Here is a 12987-nt window from a genome sequence, read left to right on the forward strand (position 1 = left end):
TGGAGGGATCCTAACCCTACAAGTGTATACATACCCATACCCCCACACACACACACACACACACACATGGGCCTGGTTAAGCCTCATCCCAACCCAGAAGGACCGGAGTGCAGAGAGAGAGGTCTGGGTCTGGGCCCCCTCCAGCTGGCAACAGGAAGCCACAGCTCTAATAACCGGGTAGCTTCCCAACTACAGGGAACAGCAGTGCTTTTTTTTCCCCCACAGGAGCCAGATAGGCGGAAAATGAATAATTATGGGTTCAGAGATTCAATGAATGATTACAGTTCTGCAGTCTTTCAAGTAATATTCATGTTTAGTTTTCTAAGAAACTAAACATTGACTCATCATCAATAGGCAAAAAGGAGCGATTTCTTTTTTTATTCCACCATTTAAAAATACTTCTCAGTTCAGAGCAAATGGTTAGTGATGCAATGTGGTATTTGATTTCCTGCAGGCCTCCCATCTCTACAAGAGTCAGGTCTTGTTGGACAATAAGCAAAGCTTTTAGATTTAGCCAAAATTGAAAGAAATGATGTTATGATAATGTTGCTGAGGCACACCCCCTGTACTTTTTTCTGACTTCTGTCAAAATTTGGCCCACCGAATCCCTAATCTATTTATGTTAGCGTGTGCATCTCACTTTAAATCAAGCAAAACCCATCCTCATTTTTCAGCGCCAGGTCCTGGAGGTCATTTTTATTTTCAGTTATCCTGGTTGAGTTGTTATCAAATTGTCATCTGCTTCTGTGCTGCATCTTGATGCATGTTGTTCATTCTCCAACTTACTGACCTCATTTAAACCTGATACTCAGGCTTCAAACCATCTGAAGAACTGGACTGGGATCAATACAATTTTTAACTGATTATTCTGTAATTGTCCTTCACCAAAAACTTGGCAATGCTTTCTTATCTTGTACTCTTCTATTCTTTAGGATGCAGATTATTTTGGATACCATCATATTTACCCACACATGCCACTCCTAAGCAAATTATGTATAACAATCTATCCTTCAGGATCTGGGTCACAGACATGACTCTAGGCAGAGCTGCCCAGACCTTCCTCTCCCCAACCACCTCCTCCAACTTTTCTGGGATACACTGAGGTGTTACCAGGCCAACAGGGAAATTTCATCTCCCCAGTGTGTCCTGAGTTTCCCCCAGGGCCTCCTCCTGGTCTTACATCTCTGTAACATCTCCTCTGAGAGATGTCAGGTTGGCATCCTGACCAGATGCCTGAACCAGATCAGTTGATTCCTTTCAGTGCAGAACACCTTTTCTATTCTGAGCTGCTTGTGAAACCAAGCTTGTCATCCTATCTCTTAGGATGAGTTCATACATCCTTCAAAGGAAACCTAGCAGAATTTGGGACCTTGTTACTTCAGTAATTAGGTACAGCTCAACACCATAGATGATGGTAGGAAAGTAATTTAGATCAATGAGAAAATCACCTTTTGATTCTGCTCTTCTCCTCACTACAACAGACTGTTGCAGAGCATCCGTCACTGCAGATGCTATACTCCATCACAAACAATCCCATGCACGTAGGAGGTCACTGCTTGATGAAGCCAATGAGATCACACCATCTAGACCACTAAAAATTTCAACTCTCACTGTGTTTAGGTCTGAATTGATGGAAATTCAAACCTAGCTATGGCACCCCAGAGGTTTCACATTGGAACATAGTCATATGCCATTTCCAAGTTCATGACGCACGAGAAGATAGGTTGATTAAACTCCCCTAGACCTTCCAATATCCTTCAGAGGCTGTAGCTGGTCCATTATTCCTTTACCAGTATTACAAACAGTGTTTTACCCCCTGAATTGAAAGTTAAACCAACAATTCAACTCTCCTCCCAAGCACCCTAGCAAAAATTGTAGCATATTCTTCCCATAGTGCCTTAATGAACACACTGTTTTCTCACACATTTAAATCAGTTTATACTCTTAAGTGTCCACAGAAACTGGACAGGGGTCAGCATCGACACTCACTGGTCTTTACCTACCTATACATCCAGTACCTATACATACCTGTATATTCTGACACCACCTCCTTCGTGTCATACTTGAGATAAAGAGCAGGTTGGTCATTGCTCCACTTTTGAAGGCAGTAATCACTGTATACCAGATGAACAAGGATATTCCCAGTATGTTTCCAATATGTCTGAGCAGAGCTGCCAGTTGTCGGGTATGTCCTGTCCTTGTCATCTAGCTTTAACAACTTAGTCCTTGTCGAAGTCACTGAGATCCGTACCACTGCCATTTTTTCCATGTTTCCATTTTCAATAAACAACCATTCATTTACTGCCAAAGAGTGTATGTCTCAACCATTGATTAGGTCCCGTGTGAAGAAATCATTTTAAAGGCACAGTGTGCAGCTTATTTGGCTTTTTATTAGCAAAAATCAAGTATCGCTTTCGTAAATACGTATTTTACCAAAGTCTAATCACAGTCACATCCAAATGAAAGCGTTCTCGTAGCTTAGCATAGGTTGTTTATAAATACATAGGTGGCGGCGCACACAACTAGAGGCTGCCCTGTTGCATCGCCATCTTTGAATACAATAGCCAAAAAGGGAAAAACTTGGTAGCCTTACACTTTTTATGTGCAATTCCCCGCTGTTTCGTGGGGGAGGGGGCACGGGTTGGTGTAAACAAGCCAAGACGACCATTCAGTTTGTCAGTTTTCATTGAAATGGAGGACCATCAGTACTCTTTGCCCCGCGAGAAAAAAATAGCCAAGAAAAGAAAAAGAAATACTAACAGGGAGCAAACGAGAGTGTACATCGGTGGAGCATTTACCAGACGGAGGCAATTGATGAAGGAGAGGGACTTCAGAGCTGATACAGAGGTTGCAGGCTTTCTGCTGGATGGGTGAGTTAATTAAATCTAACTGAAGTTTATTTTGGCGTTAATGTTAGAAACAGGGCAGGTTAGTCCAGCAATTACTTTATCCTCCTGTTTAAGTCAGATCATTTACTGTTACTTGCTACATAAAATGGCAGTAACGGCTAATTTGTTACTTAGCCTACAGTAGAAAAGATCCTCTGCAACACTTTTCAATTGTTGTTACTCCTCACAGAAGTCATACCTTTCAGACGTATTTTCCAAGAGCTTTCCCTCGTGTTTCATAATTTATTTCAGCTGATTTGTCAATGTGGAGGTAGTTGTCCTCCTTTTAGTCATACCAGTACTGGTAGTAATACCAGTTTTTTGTTGTGTTTTAATCACTAGAACTGCAAGCATTTTAAAGCAAAAATATCTCTCAGATAATAATTCCAATCATTATGTTGCCCACCTCCCTGATAAATCAGCTGAAAGACATGTTATTAAACACAGAGTAATGTTACAACACAGGAACTCCTACTTGCAGCACCGACATGTCCACTGCCCTCCTTTGACTCCCTCTTTGTCTCCCTTTATCAGATGATCTCTGAGTCTGCAAGTCACGAAAAATGATTTCACACGATAACATTAGCTATTAGCAGTAGCTTGGCACAAAATACATGGAGGGCATGCTTGCAACTTATCGGCATAAAAAACAAAAAAACTCATCACCTGACGGGACACATGAACTTCTGAGAAATGTTGACATTTTCACATTTATGATTCTTCACGGCTTCCGTAGTTGTAATAACGCTCTTAACGGTGAGGTTCCAGTAGAGCGCTACTCGGTTGCTTGCATTACATTAGCGCAACACTAGATGGAAGTAATTCTTACACACTGGGGCTTTAATGTTTTAATGTTGTGGTTAATAATTTGAGTTTGTTCAGGTATATTTTACACTTTAATGCTCCTGAACTGTTCTTTTCCCAAATGTTATTAAGGATTTGATGAACAGACTTTTGGATGTTTACCAAACTAGTCTGAGTAGCCTGCAAAGACCACAGGAATGCCTTTTTTTTAAAAAAATCTTGGCACTGAGAATGAGGTCCAAGCTTCCAGACCAACGGTTAGATGGATGGATGGATAGAAGAATGGATGGATCAACAGAGGAGAGGAGGAAGGAGAAGAAAGAATGCAGAATGTGCTTTTGTTTAATGACGGCTCAGGGATTTGAGAAATAATGTGTGCTGAGAGATGCTGGCTCTCTGGAGATTGAGAGTGGGCTGGGGATTTATTAAGGCCCCAGCCGCAAACCCCCATAGGGACAGAAGTAATACACAACCTGTGTGCATGTGTGAGTGTGCACACACATATATATGCACAAAGATTCAACAGCTGTGTTTGGACAGAGCACCCTTGTCTGTGACCTTTGTTGTGTTCCTCACTGACACTCTGTAGCCATCTTAAATGCCCCCCAACTAAACAAATCTGTAGCTCTTCTTCTTCTATAGTCTCCCCCTCAGTATATATGACATGCTCATCTTTCCTTTGCTAGAATTTCAGGTTTCATGAATCTGGATCATGTTTCCTGAAAGAACTGGGTTCCTTGTTAAGTCTTCAGTGCTGCAGACAAAACACCAAATGTCTGAGTTATTCCACACATGGATGTGAGGAATGTCTGTATTCTCATATCTTACGCTTTTATATTAAACACCAGCAATAATGTCTGAATCCACTCCTAATAAATTAGGCTGGTTTAGACCAAGAAACCTTATAAGAGCAGCTTCAATCTGGAAAGTCTCTTTGCTTCTGTTAGGAGTATTATTGTGGTCAATCATAAATCACAGGAAAATAAAAGTTTAAAGCTCGAAGCTGTGCTGTGTTGTTCTCATATCGTGGCTCAGATTGGTTTGACAGCCCCGTAGCGGGGAAGGTTAGGCTGCTGTCTTGTCTGCTTCTCTGGTCTTTTTGCATCCCAGGGAGATCCTATTGTTGAAATTGATCAAAACTTTGGCTTTCATATGATAATTTATATTGTGTGAGTAAATGATGAATGAAACAAGTTTTCAGACCCTTCAAATAGGTGCTGAAAAGCTTTTTTTTTTTTTTTTTTTTTTTTTGCTATGAAACTCTAAAAGCCTATTTTTTCTGTGAATATTAGTTCTTTTTTTTTTTTTTTTTTTGTCAAATAACGTTTCTGGATGTCTGCAGCTTTCTGTGCTTTAATGGTTTCAAGTGTTTGTGACTTCATGCATTCGCTAGTATTAAACTAATGTTATCTAATCTAATCTCTATGATAAGACTTGACCCTTTCTATTCGATATGGGCAGGGTCTTCCAGCCAATCACGCAGCAGACATAGCTGATGCTAAAGATGCTAATCATGAAGGGACATGTTTAGTATGTGTTGCGCTCCAACATAGTTGAGGAGTTTCTGTGAGCAGCTGTTACTTGGGGAATTAAAGATATGAGTGAACCTGCTGCTGAGGACAGCCAAACTGTTGTTGAGCATGAGAGTGAACCCGTATTACCCCCACAAGCCAGCGGCATTGTTAATTATAACGGAACTACAACATCAGTTGTGTGGAAATGGTTTCGATTTCTGAAAACAAATATGAAGCAGATTAACACAGTCTGGATATGCCGGCATTCTGTGATAACAGTAATGAGAAACACAACTAATCTATTTCATTACCTCAAGGTACCACCCGTTTGAACACAGAGGGTATGGAAAAGCATGCTGTCTCAGCACAAGCCTCTATTTTGTTCGTTTTGTTTGTTTGAGTACTTCTGTTCGTTTTGTTCGTAACCATATTTTGCTTCCATTTTCACTTTGAATGGTTCCCCACCAAACCCTATTTGGTGCCAGAGCTCTGAACTAAAACTGTCTGCAAAACACAAAACAAAGAGATGGAAAGTGATCTCACTTCCAGAGTTTCATGGCAGGAATTCACACTGGGGGGAACAAAGTCACTGTGTTTAATGTAACTCTAAAGTCTCAAGATTTGCCAGCAGATCTACCCATGAAATTTCAATATCTCTAAGTTTCAGTGTAAAAGTTGACAAATAAATATACATCTGGTAATTAAGACCATATATTATTTGTTTTAGTGTGGAAACAAAAACTTGAAGGTTGAAATATATTAGAAACAAGTAAAAGAATTTTTATTTTGGTATTTTGTCCTTCAGATGTTATGTGTTGTGACCCAGTTACAATCCTCTAAAGTAAATACTAAAAACACTATTTATTTTAGGAAGAAATAGATAATTGTTCCTCAATACCAGCTTATTTCTGTCTAAACTCACCATTTCATTTGTCTCATTCCAGTGTGGGTGTCCAGCACTGTGCTTGCTTGCTTGCTTGCACTAAGGTGCAATAAATAATCGCACATATTTAAGGTGTTACTAGCTCTGTTGATTTCTGCCAATTCAAAACATCCTTAAGGCACAGGATCCACAATAGATCTTTCAAGCTGAAACATCTGTATTTAGTTTATTACAAATACTGTTGACTTTACGTGAGCACAATCTCTGCATCTTCCTGTTTTGCTTTTGAGAGGCTGATGCATTTTTCAGAGCCCAGTCAGGAATACAGTGAGTGCTTTATTTGTCCCGGCTTGCCTGAGTTATTGCTCTTCATAGGGTTGTCAGGGAAAGAAAAAACACATCCAAGCAGACAAGGGACACTGAACAAAAATCACTTTCAACAAAACAGAAGCTTTGTTCTTGGCAAAGCACACACACACTGTTAAACACACTACCGCTGTCTTTATTGGTGTAGGCCTCAGACCAAAGATCTTTCCACAGTGGGAAGATGCTCCTTTATTCAACACTACAATCTGAGATAGTCACTATGTAGTTTGTGGTCATTGGAGAACCATAAATATACATCTGTTTGCAGTTCAGTCATCTTCAGAGCCATGTCAAATGTCTTTGAAAAGATTGTTCAGTGTCTGTCAGGCTACAAGATCCTCTATTTTTTCCCCCTATGATGAGAATAGTGGATGAACGTGAATGTGATTTTCATCTTCCAAAGGGCTGCATTCCCAAATCCACTCTGCATCATCATTTTAGGTCTATGTGAACTGATGTGACCTCTCAAGTAGCAAGCTTGCACCAAATTATACCAGGGGGCGCTGTGCTGGTGGTTGGGCAATGTCTCATCTATCCCCGCTTGTCGCCTGTCTCCTGTCTCCTGTCTCCGTCTCCTAAAGCCCAAGCACAATGAAAAGCCACAATGAAAAGTTTATAGCTCCCTTTTTGGCCTCATTACTCCTCCTCTTCGCACAGTCTCTCAGTGCTTCATTGCTGCTCACTCCCTGATAGAAAACACATTTCTCTCTGCTCTAGGGTTGGCGCTAAGTCAGCCATGCTGTCAGTGTCTGTATCAGGGCATCTGTGTCATGCTGTGTGTCATAGGGGAGGATCAACACTGACCCTGCGATGGCACTCTCTCATCAGGACATAAACTTTTATTACACCTGAACTCGGTTTGTTTCATGTCCTGCTGGGTTTTTTTTTTGTTTTGTTTGTTTGTTGCTTTTTTTTTTTGTTTGGTTTTTTTTTTTTTTTTAAAGCTTTGCTTCCGCTCAGCTCCATCCTCCTCCTCATTGAAAACCTAAGCAGTTTAGCAGCCTCTGTAACAAGTGGGAAACAGCTTTACTGAGTGGTACAATAACACTGCAAACACGAATGGCTTTCCTTATAAGTTAGAAGGTGGGGTTTTATGAAAAGACTGTAGAGAAACAGAACGGAAGGAAAGTAAAACGACAGTGACAGGAAGGAGAAAAGAATGAAAAGGAATTGAACTGTTAAAACCAAAGTGTTGAAGAGGGTCTTAAAATCAGAGGTCCTCACGGCATCTCTTACTCTTATTAAGTTAGCTTACAGGGCTGTATGTGCTGTGAGCTGCTGACTGTTTTCTTTGTCTGTCCCCAATTTCCTCCATAACACACTCACTGAAACATAAGCTCTGTTGTTTTTAATACAGTTTTCAGATCACCTCACCCTGTCCTCATGTTGTTTTTTTTTTGCTGTAAAATAAACCAAATTCATGTTAAAATGCCTGCCTGCACTTTCATAATCATTCAAGAAAATCATTTCTATTAATTCTAACTCGTAACCTTTCCTTCCACAAGCACTCTTCAAACAGAATTGCTCCATTTACTTAATTTATGAGGGAAGGTGGTGTCTTGCAGGTTTACAGCTTGCAAACATTCACATCATTTGATGACTGATGAAAGTTGCTGCCAGTTCTTCTGCTTGGAGATCCAAGATATATCAATTAATTCATGTTTAAAGATAGTACTATCATTTTGTCAGCTATCACTGTTCTGCATACAACTGCTTTAGGGGCATCATTATTTTTATTAATGTTGTTTATGACAAAAGTGACAGCTCCACCTCACCAAAAAGATGACAGCGCTGGTCAGCTGTTGGTAAAGTAGACATTAATGAATGTATGTATGTAAAATATCCCAAAAAGTACAAAAGCAGATATGCCTTCTCTATCTGCATGACTAGTTACCCTGGTAACCACAAAAATGGAAAATAAGCTTATTGCAGAGCAGTTTGGGTTCTGATATGCACTAAATATTTTTGGGATGATTTTTCTTTTTCAACCTAACCAAAGAGATCAAATGACATGGTCCCATGTGAGAGAGTAACCCACATGTCCTGGGTAAAAGTTCTTTATTGGAATCATGCTTCCTATATATTTACTTTTCCCTTGTTGGTCCTTTTGTGGTGCACATTTGCAGGCACTTATCATTGCTGTCTCTGTAAACACTCGTGCATGTGGTTTGGTAGTCATGTCAGCTGAGTCAGCTGAAGATATGCTGCATATCTTCAGAGAAAACCCTCTGGATGAGACAGAATTATAGAAGACTTTAACAGAAAGTTTAAGAAAAGCATATTTTCATTTTTTTTTTTTTTTTTTGCAACTAGTATCTTCTCATTGAGTCCTTTGCAGGCCTTGGTTCCTTTTCCAACAGCTGAAAACCTTTTTTTTTCTTATCATAGCGACAGCAGCCATCAGTTTGCAAACATCCAATAAATTCCTGAACATAAGTCCCATCTGCTGAAAGGCTTTGGAATCTAGGAATGCTTCTTGTCACGTCTAAATATAATTTACAGACTTGTAATGTTGGTCTTATTTTTGTTGTATGATGTTTTTGTACAAGCTTATAGGCACTGACTCCTGTGTTGGTGTGTTGACTGACTGTGATAGGTGGTCTGAGGAACAACTTGTAAAACTGTGCACTGCTGGTTTACTGGGTTGGTTCTGCGTTATTTCCCTTCAGATTAGGTGTTTGTGTGATTCTGCTTCTTTATTAGATGTTTGACCTCCCTCACTGAAACTCACAGGGAGGCCCTGTCATAAAGCTGAGGGAAACTGTTGTGTTTGTCAAATGACTCTTAACAAGCTTTAATTGTGATTTTAGACAAACATTTTATGGAAAGAAGCATTTATCTCCATTAAATATGAGCTGTGGATATCTAAAATACTGAATTCAATGCACTGTTATAGCTTCAAATGCTTAGAAGCCAACATCTCCTCGCACCCTACACTATGTTATGTAGCGTGAGAGCCCCCCCCCCCCCCATCAGGTAAAGCAGCACATTTCCTCCTGGTGTGTGTGTGTGTGTGTGTGTGTGTGTGCTGTTTTTTCAACCATAATAAATGCATCTCTTCTGTTTGCAGGTACGGCATGGACTGTCTGATTCAGTTTGAGGACTTTGCAAATGTCAATGCTTTCCGTCTGCTGAGCAAGTATCGCAACATGTACTGCACCTTCAATGATGACATCCAAGGTAATTTATAAAAACAAGTAGATTCTAGTGACTCTTTTCCTCAATACACCTACCACACAGCCAAAAGAAAGATTTGCCTCTAGGTGAAATACAATGCATCTGCGAAAAAATAAAATAAATAAATAAATACTACTCAGGTGGAAGAGCGGTCATCTAACAACCAGAAGGTTAGTGGATTGATTCCTGGCTTCCCCAGACTATATGCCAAAGTGTCCTTGGGCAAGAGAGTGAACCTAACATTGCTTCCCAATGTATCTATCAAGGAATGAATGTGTGTGTTATTAAAGGAACTTAGTATGTGTTCAGAAATGCTAATCTGCAGACCTTGGTTGGAAGCATTTCCAACCAGTTTGCCCTCTGACATCAACAAGACATTCTGGTCCAGAAAACTGCTGCTCAACACTGTAGAGTTATCTTGCTCAGTTTCCCACTTCATATGACACAAAGACCTGCCAGTTTAATGTAAACACACAAGACTTCAGTTCTGATCACATCCTTTGTCTTTTATTGTTTTTTATATTAAACACACCTCGAGTCATGAAAGCATCAGACTCTTCTATATCTGTATCATTATTGATTCATCCATCTCTTTCTTTCTTAAATCGCTCTCCTATTGCTTTTGACCGTACACCTAAACAAAAGTGTCATGAACCGGTGAAGATTGTCTTCTCATTCATGTTCTTTATGATTCAGGGACTGCTTCAGTGGCAGTAGCCGGACTTCTGGCTGCCCTTCGTATCACCAAAACCAAAATGTGCGACCATACCATTGTGTTTCAAGGGGCAGGAGAGGTAAGAGAAGCTTTCTTGTGAGTAAGTAAAACAAATTGCAGAGTATTATTAGTCTTTTAGTATGTATTAGTCTTTTTTTTATTTGTATTTTCTGTTTTCAAAAGTAGTAATGTTTCATGTAAAACAGACCAAAAAGCAAATACGACAATTCTGCAGGATTTTTCTCTTTATAACAATTAGCAGTGAGATGTATGTGAGATTTCCTTGTGAAATTAAAGCTGCCAAACCTGGTGTAAAGGTGCCTTGAGGCAGCTCCACTGTTATCCTGCTTTTCTTTGTCTTTCCCAGGCAGCGATGGGAATTGCAGAGTTGATCACCATGGCCATGGAGAAGGAGGGACTCACAAAAGAAGCGAGCTTGAAAAAAATCTGGATGGTTGATTCCAAGGGTCTCATTGTCAAGGTGCTTTTTTTTTTAGCCTGCAAACACACACTAATGCATGCAGGCAACATCACATTATTCTGCTGTATTCTGAGAACTAAAACTGAGCATAATAGATAATCTGGTAAAGTTCCATTTGGTACAAACTGTCTTGAATTTTGGGAAGGTACAGCAGCAACATAGACAGTTTTCCATCTGAGCTCATCCATGATTTTGCTATTTTTATGTTGCCTTTAATGCTTGGATGTCTGTAATCTCGATGCCCCCTCTCTGAATCTTTAGGGTCGGGACCACCTGACTCATGAGAAAGAGCAGTTTGCTCATGAACATCCTCAGATGAAGAGACTGGAGGATGTGGTCAGGGAGCTGAAACCTACAGCTATCATTGGTAAAACATCCTGCACATTGTTAAAGGGACGAAAGTGATGTTTTTTTTTTTTTTTATCCTGAGTATTTCAAGTAATTTGACAATCAGTAAAGATGATCAAACAGAATGTTTGAGTTAAAACCCTAAAAAAAGCTGAACAAACTTCCAAAGAAGCTATGTACATTATAATGAAACAGGTTGTGTAGTAATGAACTTCTGCCTCAGGTGTGGCAGCTGTTGCCGGAGCCTTCTCCGAGCAGATCATCAGGGACATGGCCTCCTTCAATGAACGGCCCATCATCTTTGCCCTCAGCAACCCAACCAGCAAAGCTGAATGTACTGCTGAGCAGTGCTACACCATCACAGAGGTGCTCAGAGCCACATTTAAAAACATTGCTGTCAATGATTTTGTTGCTTTGTGATGAAAACATGAGTTAGTAGAGCTTTGCCGAACTGCTCTGTGCTGCAGGGACGTGCCATCTTTGCCAGTGGCAGCCCGTTCGACCCCGTCACCCTGTCTGATGGGAGGACATTGTTCCCCGGTCAGGGCAACAATGCCTACATCTTCCCTGGTGTGGGCCTGGGCGTCATTGCCTGTGCCTTGAAACATATTCCTGAAGAAATCTTCCTGACTGCAGCAGAGGTAAGACACTGACATGAAACCCTTTTTATTAAAAGCAAAGTCCCAAATGATTTCAGTGTTTTCTGTTTCACAGGCTCTTGCTCTCCTGGTGACGGAGAAGGACCTGGCCGAGGGAAGGCTGTATCCTCCCCTCAGCTCCATCAGGGATGTTTCTTTCAAACTGGCCGTCAGGGTGAGAGCTCAGTAATTAGCAATAGTACAGCAAAATCTAATGATGCAACACAAACTGTAATTTCCAAAAACCTGTGTGTTACAGATCATGGAGTACGCCTATGAGCACAAAATGGCCACGCTTCGCCCAGAGCCGTCCGACAAAGGAGCATACATCCGCTCACTCTCCTTTAGCACTGACTACGATGAGTTTGCTGTTGACTCATACAACTGGCCAGAGGACTGTATGAATGTGCAGTCGTGTAAACTTTAATATTTTATATATGGTATTTTTAAAATAAAGGCCAACAACTCAGGTAGACCTATCTCCAACTTCAGAGTGGAAAAGTATAAAATACTGACAAGAGGTAAAGTCATTAATTGAAGAAGTCAGTGCAGTTTGCAAAAACATGTGAAGTAATGTACCAGTGGTTATTATCACATTATTATACAGTAAAATATCTGAGGAAGGTCCTTCATGGGTTACTTTTAATTGTACTGTAATACCCAGTTACTTTATGACTGTGTCAGCTGAAATCCAAAGATGCTTTGTTAAATAAAAATGATTTTGATTAAAATTAGTCATGTGTGATTATTGCATTAATGGAAAGAATGATAGTACTGTCTTTATGGACACAATTATTACACATAATTTAGTCTCTGGGTGGTATAATTGTTGTTAATCATATTTTAATGTGTTACCTTTTGTTTGTTTCATTTTGAAAAACTTGAGATTTCTTTGCAAAGGTATTTCTGAAATATACCCAATGTTACATGTGTGATGTTCTGGCTCCATCCAGAGGCCAGTTTATGCCACTGTAGAACAATAGGCCCCTCAAAGTATAATTTTAGTATCAGCTCTGTGTTCATTCATGTGTGTGAATAAAGAACAAATTTTTTTACTATGAGATTTCAACAAGAAGCTAATAAATTGTATTTAGGCTTAATGAGAAATACCAAATGCCAGCAGGGAAAACTGAAGGCGACAAACAGTCACAGCAAGATGAGGTGAGATACTTA

The 12987-nt window shown here is 40.0% G+C and overlaps 1 protein-coding gene across 1 annotated transcript in view; it reads left to right on the forward strand.

Moving 5' to 3' along the window:
• me1 (malic enzyme 1, NADP(+)-dependent, cytosolic) overlaps window positions 1–12559 on the forward strand; it is a 93012-nt gene extending 80453 nt beyond the window's left edge. Inside the window, exons 7-14 of the mRNA XM_041988640.1 lie at window positions 9526–9635; window positions 10329–10426; window positions 10715–10828; window positions 11090–11195; window positions 11400–11542; window positions 11644–11817; window positions 11891–11989; window positions 12074–12559. Of these exons, the coding sequence (XP_041844574.1) occupies window positions 9526–9635; window positions 10329–10426; window positions 10715–10828; window positions 11090–11195; window positions 11400–11542; window positions 11644–11817; window positions 11891–11989; window positions 12074–12241 (1012 nt within the window). The 3' untranslated portion in view covers window positions 12242–12559. The remainder of the gene's footprint in view (window positions 1–9525; window positions 9636–10328; window positions 10427–10714; window positions 10829–11089; window positions 11196–11399; window positions 11543–11643; window positions 11818–11890; window positions 11990–12073) is intronic.
• The last annotated feature ends 428 nt before the right edge of the window (window positions 12560–12987 follow it).

The sequence above is a fragment of the Melanotaenia boesemani genome, chromosome 6, assembly GCF_017639745.1.
Source record: "Melanotaenia boesemani isolate fMelBoe1 chromosome 6, fMelBoe1.pri, whole genome shotgun sequence".
Lineage (NCBI taxonomy): Eukaryota > Metazoa > Chordata > Actinopteri > Atheriniformes > Melanotaeniidae > Melanotaenia > Melanotaenia boesemani.